The 16,410-nt window shown below is 39.4% G+C and overlaps 1 protein-coding gene across 2 annotated transcripts in view; it reads left to right on the forward strand.

Moving 5' to 3' along the window:
- The window catches only part of ARHGEF26 (Rho guanine nucleotide exchange factor 26), a 144,301-nt gene that overhangs the window by 114,896 nt on the left and 12,995 nt on the right, over positions 1–16,410 (forward strand). For both annotated transcript variants that reach the window (XM_054479941.2, XM_063662373.1), the window contains exon 12: positions 11,602–11,811. In XM_054479941.2, coding sequence (XP_054335916.1) covers positions 11,602–11,811 — 210 coding nt within the window. The remainder of the gene's footprint in view (positions 1–11,601; positions 11,812–16,410) is intronic.

A 16,410-nucleotide genomic window follows, 5' to 3' on the forward strand; every position in this document is an offset into this window, starting at 1 on the left:
GTGGACCCCCTCCACTTCGCAGTGCATGTATCACTGCTAGTGCTTGTAAAGCTGGCTTGATGAGTGGCCATGACGCTGTCTTTGTGACAGGAATTTTCACTTTTTTAGAACATTAAAAGCAAGCTTATTTTAATTATTAATTTTTTTTTTTTAGAGACGGGACCTTGTCATGTTGCCCAGGCTGCAGGTCAGTGGCTATTCACAGGCATGATCATAGCACACTGCAGCCTCACACTCCTGGGCTCAAGCAGCCCTTCCACCTCAGCCTCCTGAGTAGCTGGGGCTGTGGGCACGTGCCTTTCTCTTTACAAGAAAGTTTAAAGTTTCCATTAGCTCTAGCTGCTAGTGAGTCACTCTATTAATAGCCTGGTTCTACCAAATTTCAAAAGGATACATGATTGATTACTCTGGATGAGGGATGAGGACATGAACACTTTGGTATTTGAAGCTTTGACTAGAAGTTATCTGGGTACTGCAAGAGCAGACTTCTCAATCTTGGCACGATTGAGATTTTGGGGCCTGATGTTTCTTTGTTGTAGAGGACTGTCCTGTGCAGTGTAGGATGTTTTAGCAGCATTCCTCGTCTCTATCCACTGTTCACTAGTAGCAGCCCCCTTGCACCCTAGTTGCGACAACCAAAAATGTCTCTGGACGTTTTTGCCTAATGTCCCCATGGGGCAAATCCCTGCTAGTTGACAACCACTATACTAGCATGGTAGTACACTAAACTAGCTTTGCCTTTGGAGTAGTAAAGGTGTGTAAATCTATCAGACTGACACAGCAAGAATAGTAATATTGTACTATAAAAGTAATTTATTGTCAAGTTATACTCATAGATTAACAGATAACATTGTAATATACAATATGTGCCTACTGATAATTTATTATACTAAAGACTAATTACAGACTATACCTTCATGTATAACCTATGGTCTAAATACTGTTGTTCCTAGTTTTGAAATACAAAACTGAATCCCAGACCTGACTAGGTTCAAGCTTCTAAAAGATTTATTTTGTAAGATATAGTCCCTTCTATCTGGCTTAGGTCTTCTCTACCAATTTCACCGGAAGCTGAAAGCAAAATTTTCCTTCCTGTACTTGTTTCCTCACTGTGTTAGTTTCTTACAGCTGCTGTATCAAAGTGCCACAAACAAAGCGAGTGGCTTAAAACAGTCAGAATTTATTGTCTCACAGTTCTGGAGGCCAGGATTATTTCCATTTCACAGATGAAGATGCTGAGGAAAAGAGAGATAAAATATCTTTTTCAAGGTCTTTCAGCAGAGCCAGGATTCTAATCTGTCTTTGTTTCCAGAGGCTCAATTTCTTTATGTTCATTACTTCTCATTTTATTTTTCTAGAATATTTTACTTTTCCCCTCATCCTATAAAGTTATTGGGGGGAAAAAGCATAGAAACTTACACCTTTTTTGTTTGTTTGGAGAAACATCTTTTCCAAAGTAAGCTTTTGTTGAGTATATAGTTTTACTGGTTGTAGGAGAAAACTAGAACCAGTACCAAATCATATTTGTGAGTTTTCCTCTGCCATTAGCTAATCTAGCATCAGAATCTGGGGAAGAGTTTCCCTTTGATAACATTTCCTTCCTGCAGACATTTAAGACAAGAGATTTCTACTTCCTGATTTCTGGTTCCATAAATACTGTGTATATTGACATAGCTTGAGCCCTGGTTACAACTTTCTAGGTTTTATAAAAAGGTTTTCAAAATTTTTAATTTTTTTTCAGGTTTTATAAAATTTTCTGTAATAGCAAACTACTAGGTCATTATCATAAGGTCAAGGACCTAAGTTCAAATTTGGATTTTCCCAAATAGTTTGAACACCCAGTGGCTCAAAGCGGTGCAGGCTCCCTTGAAAGGTTCATGGCCTGGTTTGGTTCCATTTTTTGCATTTTCCATGAGAATGCTCTTTCGTGTTATAGAAAGCTGGAAATCACCTGACACCTGTCTTCATCTGCAGAATAAACTCGTTCCTAGGAAAGTTAAGAGTATCTTGGCTAAAGGAAGGGCAGTAAAAATGACTGCAAGCTCCCTTATTCCTGGAACACATGAAGCTTGGTTATTTCTGACCATTTTGGAATTGAGTTCTAAATTCAAGATGGCAAGATGGGGTGGAAAAGAAATGGGAGCCCTGTTTCCTTTTTGCTCCTTTTTTTCTTCCGCTGTCATATGCACCCTTGATTCCTCTGATGTTATGAGGTATTGTTTCCTCTGCATCTGTAAGGAGAGTTGGCATTGCTGTTAAATGTTGAAAGCTGCCATCACTGAGAAGCACAATATCGATGCCTGGGGTCAGAAAACTGAGCTCAAATCCTGGGCAAATTACTTCTCGTCCCTCAGAGCCTCAGTGTTCTATCTGTAATATGGGGATAATAACATCATCTTCATCATGGAGTTTCTGTGAGAATTAAATGAGATAATGCACATAAAGCTCTTACTACAGTGAATATGAATAGTCCTGCTAAGTAACTGATACATGCTATCATTAAGATTATTTTTGGTATTGTGTTTCTCTCTCTAAAGATTTTGCCATAAATCAAATTATTGCCCTTCTGCTTCTAGAATATTTTATTGTTTTTAAAAAATGATTTTAAACCTTTACGTAATTGCTACATAGCTGAAGGTACGGCACGCTTTAGGACCAGACCTGAATTTATGGCCTCCAGAACACGAGCAGTTTAGGAATAAATGCCTTTAACTCTATGCCTTTCCCTCCTCATGAAACCCATGTCAGGCGGCAAGTGAGTGAGGAAAAACTGTTGGTCAATTTTTATTCTTTTATAAATTGGTGTAAATCATGTGTACACGTTGTAGTAGCAGTTTTTTTTTTTTTGCACTATTCCTAAATGATTAGGAGACACTATAACATTGTTGCTGAAAAATGTGAAATAAATAGTATATTTTTCCTTTTTATTGACGTAGTCAGTAGTGTGGTACTACTGAATTGGAGTGTGGGGTTGCTGTATAATTTGGATAACCTTGTTACCCACTTAAGAAGCTGTGCCTGCTCTTCAGGGCTTGCTTAAGTTCAGCTTATCCCAGGGAGAGAGCTTCAGAAAGGTGGTGACAGCCTCTCGGAACTGTCCATCTCCTCTTTTTCAAGGACTATGGGTTCAGAGCATCCCATGAGCAGCCACAGAAGTGCTGGGCTATGGCATCTGGTGACCCTTGGTGACAGGGATGGGGCTTCCTGGCCCTTTTCTGGGTCACTGGCCATCTTTTTTGGTGGCAGTGAATCACAACAGATGCTTATCATACTGATGAATGGGGATCCTCATCTCCACTATTTGTTGTATTATTAACAATGAAATAGGATGTATGTGGCATGTTTGTTAGACTTCAGAATTATCTTGAGGAACTGAGCAAGTAAGCCTATTTGAAATCAGTTTCTGGATAAATATTGTGCCTTGTTTTGCAGGTCTGAGCACTTGCCAAATTGTGGATCTCTTGACATGGGTATTTAGCTCTAATTATGCTTGGTCCACTTGCGCATTTGCAAAACATATAATTATCAGGCTTTTAACAAAATGTCAGGCAATTTAAATGGATGGCGTTCTGTTAGGAAAATTTTAAAAATAGCTGACATTTACTGTAAGTCAGGCATGCTTGTAAGTGCCTTACACACAATTAGGTAATAAATGTATTATCTCATTTAATCCTCTCAACAATCCAGTCAAGTTGGTATTGTTATTCCCACTTTACAGATGAGAAAACTGAAGCACAGAGAGGATCAGTAATTTGCTTTGGTTCACAAAGCCAGTGAGTGAGTGGGTTTCTTTCTTGCTTTCTTTTTTTTTTTTTTTGAGAGGGAGTTGCCCAGGCTGGAATGCAGTGGCATGATCTCGGCTCACTGCAACCTCCACCTCCTGGGTTCAAGCGATTCTCCTGCCTCAGCCTCCCGAGTAGCTGGGACTACAGGTGCTTGCCACCACGCCCGGCTAATTTTTTTTTTCTATTTTTAGTAAAGACGGGGTTTTACCATGTTAGCCAGGATGGTCTGGATCTCCTGACCTCATGATCCACCTGCCTTGGCCTCCCAAAGTGCTGGGATTACAGGTGTGAGCCACCGCGCCCAGCCTAGAATTGGGTTTCTTACCAGACATTCCAAATCATGGCTCTACTCTTACCTGCTGTGCCGTACTTCATTCCTTTAAAATTGTATATTATTCCACTAAAAACATGTTAGTAGTATAATTCTAAAACCAAGCTTTGAAATGGAAATCAACCTCAGTCAAGTGAAAAAAAAAATTTTAACTCCTTGACTTAAAGTAAATTTCAGCATAAATTCAATGTCCTTCATCCCAGCAAAGTTTGACTAGAGTGTTTCTATTCCATTTAAGCACACGATCAAGTGTGACAGTTTAGGAATCATGTTTTTTAGAAGGAGAAGGGAAATAAGTTGAAATCTACAGAACACTTTTTCTTATACATATATTGGAGGAAAGTAGGAAGAATTTCCTTTGATCTCATAAACCCCATTAACTCCTGTGTATCAGTGCTACTGGGGGGAATGTCAGAGCCATTAAATTCCTCAGAGAGATTAAATGCACAACAGTCTAGAAGAGGATCTTGGAGAGTGTCCCCAAAGAAGAATGACTTAGAAATGTCACAAAAGGCATTAGAAGATAGAGTGTCAGGATTCACAGTTGCTCAGTGTCACTAGATTCTGTATACATGCAAAGAGAAATAATGGTGAAATCCAGGTGTTTAATTTGGTGGGGTGATGGGCCATGGTGGCCTTCGGAAGCCATTTCACTGGCCTGTAAGCACAAGGGTCTGAAAAAACGCAGGCAGCTGCTAACTCAGGAAACGTTTGTTGTGGCACCAGCACATTCTAGTAAATATTTTTTTCGAGACAGAAAAGCTGTGTGAATGTTCTAAAGCCTATGTATGGAAAGGAAACTACTGAATAGGTAAAAAATAAATGTCACTGTCTTGAGAATATATGCCAAAAATCATATGAATATCAATGTTGTGATAAATCTCAATAGCATCTTTTCTTTTAAATTAAACCTTTTTACAAAACGAAGAACTGGAAGTGCTGCTTGGGTTTCCATCTGTCTGATTTGGGCCATAAAAGAGAGTTCTAAAACAATGTAAGCGGGTACGTGAGAGTTATACCTACAGCTGGGGCTGAGAGACGTGGGTTGTGGGAAAGCTGGCTTGTGCAGTCTAACTCTTTCCCTTGCCTCCCCATCACCATCATTCCTTTCACTATCCTGGGTGCATCTTGGTAAGCTAGCCTATTTTCCATTCCTGTTCCTCCGTATTAAGTATCTAAAATGCTTGCTGATAAGGGTTAAGATGAGAACTCGCCCTAAGGTATGTACATATTTAACAGCAGCTCTCTGACCACAAGGCAGGCCCTTAAAGGTCTGTATCCAGCAGAAAGACCTGTCTTGTCACTCACTTTTTCTTCACAACTTTTATGTACCCAGAGCTTGGGTCCAAGGAAATATCATGGTTTAAGGAGTGAGATTGGGATCCACATTTTAAAAAAATATTTGATATGTTTCCCCAAATGTCCCAATATTATTTATTGATTAACCCATTAATTTTTTTAGAGATTTGAAATGTCACCTCTATAGCCCCAGACGTGTCTGTCAACTCGTGAACCCACTATTCTGCTTCACAATTCATCAGTCAACTCATGCCCTTGTCCCAGTCTTTGAATTTCTGCAGCTTTACAGTATGTTTTTTTTTTATTTTTCTATTTTTATTTTTATGTTTTTTGAAGCGGAGTCTCACTTTGTCGTCCAGGCTGGAGTGCAGTGGAGCTTTTTCGGCTCACTGCAAGCTCCGCCTCTCAGGTTCACGCCATTCTGCCTCAGCCTCAGGAGTAGCTGGGACTACAGGCGCTCACCACCGCGCCCGGCTAATTTTTTGTATTTTTAGAGACGGGGTTTTACCGTGTTAGCCGGGATGGTCTCCATCTCCTGACCTCGTGATCCGCCCGCCTTGGCCTCCCTACGGTATGTTTTAATACATCATAAGGCTAGTTTATTCTTTTTTTTCCCCACAATCTTTCTGGCTATTTCTGCATGTTTATTTTTTTCCGTGTTTTACAATCAACTCAACTATTTCTACTCCCTGCCTTCTCTCAAAAAACCCTTGCTTGTGTTTTCGCTGGGTTGTGTTTAAATTATGTATTAATTTAGGAAGAACTGGTATCTTGATAATATCAAGCTTTTCTATCCATTAATCTGGGCCTTCTTCTAAAGTTGTTTAAGGTGATCTACATATAGAAGAAACCTGTTAAGTTTAATCCATATTATGGGTTTTGTGGGTTTTGTCATAAAGTGAGTTTTGTCATAAATAAAGTGACATCTTCATTTTATCTTCTAACTGGGTGTTATTCGTATATACAAAAGCCATTTTTTTAACACCTAATCGCTTTACTGAATTCAGTCTCACTTGGTAGTATATTTTCAGTCAGTGATGTCATCTGCAAAGAGTTAGTTGTTAGAGGGCAGAAAAGACATTCCACTATCAGGTAGTCACTTCGGTTGCATCCTTAAGCAGCCACAGACACCTAGAGTGATGATAGCCGTCATATCTATGTATTTTTGATTAAATTCTTGGTTTTTACTTTTACTTGTAAAATGGTTCAACCTTGCAGAAAATTATCAAACATGAACATACCTATCATCCATACTTAACAGACACTTTTTGCCGTATTAGTGTCAGATCCCTCCTTTTTAAAACAAAAAAATATATATAAAACACTTCAGATTACCCAAAGTCCTTCCACCCTCAGCCCTTCTTCCTCCTCTTTCCCAGAGTACCTACTCTGCTGAAGTTGGCATCTCTTATTCCTGTGCTAACTACTGCAGATACATATATGTGGCTTTGGTATTTTTAAAATATATGCAAGTTGTATGCAAATTTTTAAATGTCTTCCTGATTTCAAAGTAATAAATGTATGCTCAGAATGAAAATTCTAACCTCTATAGAAATTATGAGACAGAAACTTAAAGGGCTTCATAATAATCTCCTTAAGAAAGCCACTGTTGACAATAAGGTGTGTCATTTTTCTGCCTTTGATGTTATGTTGCGTATGGTAGAACCAAACACTGACCTGCTTAACAAAGAATGCCTTTCAGAGAAAAAAACAATTAGAATATGTGTTTACCGTCATATCCTGTTCTCTACTAGTAGTTCTTTATTTTGTTAAAAACAAGAAAAGAAAGAAATCTCAACAAAGGTTACTAGGACCTTAAGTGGATTTCAACAGAGGAACCCATCACTGTTTACACTTCAAGCAACAGACTTATATAGATGTGATTCGGTTGAAGCACCTGATAGGAGCTGCTGCTTGCACAAAGCAGACGCCTTGATGAGCAGCTGGTAAACTTGGAGCACATATAAGACAATCAAAGGAAGTCTCCATATAAACTTCTCCATGCAAGGAAAGATGGTTTTTCCATTTGCCCTTTTCTGAGCACTTTAACTTCCTCATTACATGTTCCAAATTGTTTCAGAGACTATGTAAACCATATGTTTGTTAAACGATAGAGACAAACATGGGGAAGTCTGATTAGCATCAGCTTCCCTCAGGAAGGGGGTTTCTTTCCCAACCCTGTTTAGCCTGCTCCATACTTATTGGACATGGGGTAAATAAGCAGAGATGGGAAACGGGCTTTAAACAGCTGCACCTGGCTATAGAGTTTCTGCTCCTCTTTCTACTGAAGCACATGTTTTAACAGTTAACTATCTATTAAGAAGACAGATAGTAGGTGCTGGCTGACAGTAAGAGAATGAATTTCATTCGGTATTTCAGTATTCATTCAGACCTTCATGAGATTAAGTGTGTGAATGTGTATGTGCATGTGTGAGAACACTCAAGAGCTAGCAAGCAAGAGTGAGCTGCTTTTCAGTTTTTGTCCTTTTTTTTTTTTAGTTCTTTTTTTCTTTCAGTTTTTGTCCCACTGGGTTTGAATTAGGTAGCCAACAAGGATAAATAATCTATTTACTTCACTACTATTAAATGGATTCGTTTCTTTTTATAGTAGATTCCCTAAAAGAGCAGTAAGGAAAGTGTAAACACCTACATTATTTATTACATAATGCAGAAGTTTACTGGCCTAGATGAAACAATGATATTGGATATTGGGTGATAGTAAATCACTTTAAAAACAAACAAAAAGGCCAACATGTTTCCTGCATTTTATTTTGGATCCAGAAGTCCAGTGGGCCAAGTTCCTTGTTCAGGCGTATTCAATGACACACCTATGCAGATGTGTGGAAATAAATACTTGAGGTGAAATCATATAGCTGTGATTAGAGCAGCCACAGTTTATCATTCAAACTGGACATTTGAGAGGACTACAGGCATAAACTGAGCCCAGCAGCCATCCTGGGTCTTAATCAGTGGCATTGTAGTTGTCATCGCTTAAGAGAACAATTAATAAACATTTAAAAAAAGTATCTACTTCTGTCTTTATCCCCCAAAGACAAAAAATTAAAGCATTTATGACTCTGAAAATTGAAAGAGAAAAAAAAGCTGGCTGGGTATGGTGGATCAGGCCTGTAATCCCAGCACTTTGGGAGGCTGATTACTTGAGGTCAGGAGTTCCAGACCAGTATGGCCAACACAGTGAAACCCTGTCTCTACTAAAAATACAAAAATTAGCCAGGCATGGTGGTGCATGCCTGTAATCCCAGCTACACGGGAGGCTGAGGCAGGAGAATCACTTAAACCCGGGAGGCAGAGATTGCAGTGAGCCAAGAGTGCACCACTGCACTCCAGCCTGGGCGACAGAGCGAGACTCCGTCACACACAAACACACACAGACACACACACACACACACACACACACACACACACACTTGTTTATTCATATTAGCTTATATTCATTTTCTGTGAACCCTTGGTCTTGAATTCTATTGGGATGACTTGATAGGTGAAACCACTTTATGTTGACAACTTTTTGGAATTTGAGTCATCTTAAATGATGACTTTATAGCATATTCATTTATTTGACTTTTATTTCTTTGGAAATACCTACGATACCTACGCACATGTCATTGTTTAGGGCCTTACCCCACGTTCACAATATTAGGTTGCTTCCATTTCTCTTTCTGAAGCAGAATTGTTTTTAAGCAGAAACAGATGCCTTTGACTAACAGGTTTTTTAACTTGTAAATTGGACCAAAAGAGTAATCGGAAGGGGCAGAGAGAATATAGTAACAAGGAAGCCTCAGTTCATCCTCTTTTTCTCGTTTTTGATGCTGTTGTTGTTGAGGTTTTGTTGTGTTTGCTGTTTTATCCTGGTTTTGGTTTTTATCCTGAGTCCTATGCTGTTAAATGCATGTCTGATATAGTATCTATACAACATGATAAACTTGTTCTATGCTGCTAAAAATTGACTTTCTTTCTAGTAAACATAGTCTTTTAAAAAATGCCCATATTTGTTTGTAAAGCGTATTATTCACCTTTCTCTTTTTATAAACATCATGTCTACTTTGATAAGTCTCATTTTGGATGTGAGAAATATTTGACATATCCGGGTGTGGGTGTGCTGGTCTGTAGGCAGTCTCAGGAGAACTTTGGAGATAATTGTGCCACACAATCTTTTAATTAATACAGATTACTGTCCTAGGAACAATTAGGCTTGATCAGAAGGCAATATTTTGCTTTTATAGATAACTGCACTTTGCTGTTTTTTGAGGGCAGAATCTATCAAACTAAATTTTAGAAAAGATTATAAAGTTTTTCAAGGAGCACGACAAGGGAGTGGTTGACAGGTAGATGTCCATTCTAAGGAAAATAAATTCCAGGAAATCTTGAGCAAAGTGGCCTGTTCCGAAATTCCTCTTAGTCTACTGGAGTAGGCACAAGGAGTTTTCTTTTCTCTAAGCTCCCCTGACATCATTCATTTGTATTTATTATTAAATGAGGTAATTATTTGATATTCCTAGCGTATATTAGAATTTATTGCATATTCATCCACTTATGTGACAGTTATTTATTGAGCACTCTCATGTTCACTCGCAAGGGTGCGGGTGCAGAATAGAGGAAAAGCTGTATGTAACCAGGTTCGGGATTTGCTAGGCAAGTACAATCAAGGCGATGAACATGTATGCAAGATGTGATTTAACTAGGTACCAAGAAATCCAAGCTAGCTAATTTAATATGCATGAACAAGAGGACACGAGGGAATTGAGGGACGGGGGAAGGTTGTAGAGTCAATGGGTTGTAAGAACTGGTGAGTTAAATAATGGTTGGTGTTGAGGATTAGAGGAGGTGAGTTGGAAAGAAAGGCCGTGCTGGTTAGAGAGCGGTATGTTTGACACTGGGATTACAGAGAGGTTGTAGTTGATGGTAATGACAAGAACTAAAGTATAACTTTGGATTTGTGGCTAAAGTAGGGCAGAAAACAAGATCATCAGAGGAGAGTAAAGTCGGGGAATTGAGGGTACAGGGTAATGGAAAGATCCTTTACAGGAGAGTTCAAGAAGTAATGTTGGGGACTTGATGTAAATGACCGAGAGAGAGAGAAAGAGAGAGAAAGAGAGAGAGAGAGAGTGTGTGTGTGTGTGTGTGTGTGTGTGTGTGTATGAAGAAGTATTGTTGGAGAGAGGCAGAGAGCCAGCAATGAAACTCAAGGGAGAGGATCGGAAACGATCCAGGGGTCTATAGATGACTGTGGTTATGAGTTAGAGACTGATGGCATGAGCTTCAAAGCTGATGTTGTTTCAGGAGGAGGAAGTGATCATTGTATAGAAGCAAGAATAAAAAGCAAGCAGGCAGAGAGCTCTCAGGAGATGCCTTGTTCTCTAGGGAGAGCCAGGTTTCTTTTAAGGCAAGAATGTGAAGGGAGGGTTCAGAGACGAGGCCAATTATTTAGAAGACTTTACTAGATTTCTTAAATGAGGGAATTGCATTCCCAGAGGGTACAGTGGAAGGGGTTCAGGAACTAGCTGAGGAATGGAAACAAGTGGGGCCAGATTGGGCATGTTCACAGTGCGATGGGAATGGGAGTGCAGGAGAAAGAAGGATATTGGGGGTCCTGAGCCTAAGCAGGAATAGAGGGCATAATGAGATTAGTCTTGGTGGTTTCTGAAACAGGTGGTGAGGCTCTAAGTGTGGGACACAAGGATGGGTTGGGTGTCTTGCCAGAAGCAAGCAGACCTCTGGGGCTCTTCTCTCCAATGCATGGTCATTTGGAGATGGGGGGTTTGGGGGGTGAGGTCTTGTTACCCAGAGCATGAGTAGAAGGCTCCTCCTTCATTCTGCGAATAGAAATGTGGAAGCTGGGGAGGTATACCTGCTGGAGCATTACCAAGATGCATGTAAGGATGCAAGGATCACTTATTATAACAGTTCCAGGATGATGTCAATACTTGAGATGCAATTTAGTGTGTTACATACATAAAAATAATAATTAAGTTTAATTGGAGGGGGTTACATTGATTCATAATCAGTAGATAGAATTCAAATTCCAATTCATAGTTTAAAATAAGTCATTCTCTCCCTCTCCCTGCCCACTCCTTGCTGTTTCCACCAAAATGTGCCTTGAAAACTGACAGTGTCACAGTCTTATCTGCTGAATAATTGACATGTTCTTTTCCCTTTCCTTTACAGTGAAGAAAGTTATAACGTCAATGATTATTCCTTAAGAGATCAGCTATTGGTGGAATCTTGTGACAGTGAAGATCTTAATTCTTCTCCAGGGAAGAACAGCTCCACAATGCTCTATTCAAGACAGAGCTCTGCCAGTCACCTCTTCACTCTGACAGTCCTTAGTAACCATGCAAATGAGAAAGTGGAGATGCTACTAGGAGCCGAGACGCAGTAAGTGTATGTGGGGAAAGGATCGGAATAGCTGATAGTATCTCCCTGACCTGATTTCCTTTGGTTTACAGACTCCCTAAAAACAGTAGCTGCTATTCATGTTTTTGTTGAGCACCTACTGTTCGCTAAGCACTATGACTGAGTGATTTTTACAGATGTTGTTCTTTTCATTGTAATCTTCTTACAGGAGAAGGATGTTGTTATTTTTGTCCCTATAAGTCCTGATAGATGCACTGTGCTTTAGGTGATGTTTTTACTTTTATAGAGTGGTTTAAAAATCATTTTACTTTTTTCATTTACAAAAATATGATACACTATCCTTAGGGAATATGACTCAACTGATATTTTGAGTCTAGGCCATAAGCCTTCTTAGGTAATGGAATTGAGGTCGTTTCTCAGTCACCTACCTTCAACCAGAGAGCGGAAAGCCCAATGATTTCTGTCAAAAGAGCTACCCAGTTTACGGAAATATGCTGATCAATCCTCTTTCTAATCCAGAGTTTATGCAAGACCAAAACAAGCATCCTGTTTGTGCCTGCAGTTTCGCCAGCAGTTAGTGTGCACTTAGTGCTCACATTGGATGAGTAGCAGTGAGGGTTAACTTTCAAGTCCACCTTAGTGATTTTTTGGTCCACTTAAAGATAACTGACCAATGTATTTGTTTAGAAACTGGAAACTCCCTCTTGGAATAATCATCATGGGCAGATATTATATTGGGTCAGAGAGTGGAACAGTGGAGGGAAAGGAGAAGTTCCCTAATTCTTTGTCCTCTCAGATTCCTGCCTCCCACTCCATGTCTGCCAAGGTTCCTAAATGGTGTGGTTAAAATGGATCAGCAGCTGATGAATAACAACCCTAAAATTGTAGCAAGATCTTAGAGAAAGTGATCCCAAAGAGGTATCTTCACCTTAAGACTGATTTTAACAGTGTTCCTAGATGATTAAAGAGAATATTTAAGAAAAATTATTCAAGGACACTTGATAAAGCACAGTAAGCTTAGCAGGCTTTATTCAAGATCATCTTAATAGGTGTAAGGACCATTGCAACAAGGTCTCCAGTAGGGGAGAGAGATTGGGCTCAACTTCGAACACAGCATGGGCAAGTGGGAATTCATAGCCATGGAGCAGGACGGAGGTCAGTGGATGGAAACTTACTAAGAGGAAATATCAGAGATAAGGGCTATTCTGGCTAAACTAACCAAACAGGATTTTTGCTGAAGACAGGCCAGGGTAATTAGACATCATAACCTCTGGGATGATGGAGAATAATGAATCTTATCAGATATTGAGGATGGGGTAGGGGATATTCTTGCCAAATTGACTTAGTAGGGTTCTTTGCTAAAACTGGATTTTATGAAGAACTGTACAGATGAGCCCAGGAGAAGGTACAGAAATCTAACTGAAGTTTGGCCAAGCAAAGAATCTTTGTCAAGAGACATAAGAAAAATGTGAAAATTACAAGGCATCCACATAAAATGTCAAATTATTTCATATCTTTTGGCACTAGAAGTAACATTTCACAGGCTGGAGAAAACCAAGGACAGGTTGGTGAAAGCTGTAGCATATTCCACATGAACTGGAGAGTTCACCAAGGTAATGAAAAAAGAAATATATTTCATAAGGCTACAGCTACCATAGACAGTGGTTCCTCTGACGGATCTGGGCAAAGTAAATTAAAAGCTTTCTGGAAAAGATTCACCATCGTAGATGTCATTAAAAACATTCATAATTTCGTGGGAGGAGATCAACATATCAACATGAACAGGAGTTGGGAAAAGTTGATTCCAGCTCTCATGGATGACTTTGAGGGGTTCAAGACTTCAGCGGAGGAAGCAACTGCAGATGCAATGGAAATGGCGAGAGAACTAGATTCAGAAATGGAGACTGAAGATGCAACTGAATTGCTGCAATCTCATAATAAAACTTGAACAAATGAGGAGTTGCTTCTTCAGGATGAGCAAAGAAAGTGAAGTTGCTGTGAGCATTGTGGAAATGACAACAAAGGATTTAGAATATTCCGTAAACTGAATTGATAAAGCAGTGGCAAAGTTTGAGAGGATTGACTCCAATTTTGCAAGAAGTTCTGCAGAGGATAAAATACTATCAAACAGCATTGCATGCTATACAGAAATCTTTCATGAATGAAAGAGTCAGTTGATGCAGCAAACTTCATTGTGGTCTTAAGAAACGGCCACAGCCACCCAAACCTTCAGCAACCATCACCCTAGTCAGCAGCCATCAAAAAAAAAAAAAGAAAGGGAGCTTCATCTTCATGTGTTTGTTTACAAAACAAACAAATGCCTTTCTCTGAGGTCCCAGAGTTCTTTCCCTAAAGGTGCTGAAAAGCGCTGATGGCATTCCAAGCATGCCCCTCTGTGTTTGCAGCTGTGGGGAGGTGAGCTTGGGTGGGCGTGTGCTTGCTGATCTGTGAGGTGACCAGCAAGTGACACACCCAAGACCAGGATCAAGGGGAGGCATTACTTGAACTCCAAAAGTGGTTTAAACCCCTTGGCCAGTGAGGACAAACTAGACTTCCTTTGTGTGGGGAAACTTCTCCTCAAAACAGAATTTTTAGTATGCCTGTGCTTTGGATTTTATATGACTTTAAGGATGAGAATGACTGAAACACTTTGGAAATCAGTAGTTTTCCAGTATTCTAGAGAATTTTTCAGAAACTAGAGACTTCCTTTTCCCCATATAGTTAGTAATGGTGAAAGTGTTGCTGGTTTTGCCTTGTGTTTTCCTTTTCTTTGGTTTACAAGGATTGTTTGTTCTTTATTCAGGCCTTGCCAACATCTCAACAGAGATTTTCCTGACTATCTCATTCATAATTTATGTAGTCTCCACCACTCATTTCTGAGATGATTCCAAGAGAGTAGGAGGTGAACTGACATGTCCAGCTTATTTCACGCCAAGGCTAGATCCTTTCCTGGGACATTCTGTAGCATTTGTTCCATCCTTTTGCCTTTTAATCTTGCCAAAGACTGAATGGTTATTCGTTTCCTCAGTCAGACATGTTCTCAGAATATTTAGTCATGTCACTTGGAAACCCATGGGTCTGACTCATATTTGTAGTTCTTTAATTAATAGCAAGAGAACATTCCAGAAGGGGCATGGGACAGATGTCTCCTTGGGTACAGAGGGAGTGACTCTCTCATTCTCTTTGCTCTCCCTGCCCCCACCCTCAATTACAGTTGAGAAGTAAATAAATGCTTTCAAGACACAAAATAGTATTGGTGTTGAAAAAATATATTTAACAACTAAAGACGCACTTTCCTTAAAAAAAAAAAAAGACTATTAAAAAACCTGGCAAATTGTTACATGCCATATTTGCAAATATGCAGGTTAGCTTTGGGCTACCGAGTTTTGAGCAATTAGAGTTTTGATATGCATAGAATGTGTTATTTTCTTCCAACATTTGTGAAATGCATCAATAAGTATATATTGTTTAGGTTTTCTTTCTTCTATGTCTTTTTGGTTAATATGGTTCATTGGCAACCTAGTTGAAGAAACAAGGTTTTCACTACCACTCTAGCCTTAAGTAATTGAAGAACTTCAGACCAGTCAGGTATGTAATTTCACTACTTACTCTTTGACCTGAAAAATAATGAATTTTACGCCTAAATCTTTCTTTGAAAAACTATTGTCACTAAAGGCCACCTGAGGATATACAACATGTAAAATCAGTAGTAGGAGGGGTGCAGCTGTTTGGCACAAGGACAATTCAACTTCATAAGACAGTGAAATTGTGGAAGAAAAATCAATGGCTTTGATTACATAAAGAATGCAGAAATGCTCACCAAAAGGAGATGGGGCAAACAGTGAGCATCTGGGATGTGCCAGGCACTGAGCCAGCTATAGAACATGACGAAGGGACCCATGGGTGTTCCTAGAGGAGGACAGAATTTTGAGCTGAAGAAAGCATATAGGGAAGTGATCAGACATCTTGGTTTTCCCAGAATCAGTGGTTCAAGTTTAGGTCCGTTGTCCTGGTGAAATTATGAATGATACTCTTTTTGACTCTGAAAAGGTCCTTGTTTATACAATGAAATATATGGTGACCCTAATTATATATAATTATATTATATAAAACAAAATATTATCAGTAACATAAATTATAAATATATACACATATTTATAATTATATACATGGTCCAACTTTCTCATTTTCCTCCCCCATGTGAAGTGAGACTCATAAAGGCCATACAGGAAGTGAGTTATTGCCAAAGCTGGAACTAGAATCTGGCCTTCCTGACAGTCTAGCAGTCTTTCTAGTAACAAATTTTAATCTTTTTACAGAGAAGCTGCCAACCAGTAGGCTGTTCCACCCCCACTTTGCTGCTCAGTTTGGCTTGTTCTGGATTTGGAAGGAAAACTCCAGGAAGTCAGTCGCTATTAACTGTGAGAAACTACTAAAATATAGAATTTTTTAAGTACAAAGACTTTATTATTTTTTATTTTATTTTATTAAGACAGAGTTTCACTCTGTCGCCGGGGCTGGAGTGCAGTGGCACGATCTCAGCTCACTGCAACCTCTGCTTCACAGGCTCAAGTGATTCTCCTGCCTCAGCCTCCCAAAGAGCTGGGATTACAGGTGCTT

The sequence above is a fragment of the Pongo pygmaeus genome, chromosome 2 (assembly GCF_028885625.2).
Source record: "Pongo pygmaeus isolate AG05252 chromosome 2, NHGRI_mPonPyg2-v2.0_pri, whole genome shotgun sequence".
Classification (NCBI taxonomy): Eukaryota; Metazoa; Chordata; class Mammalia; order Primates; family Hominidae; genus Pongo; species Pongo pygmaeus.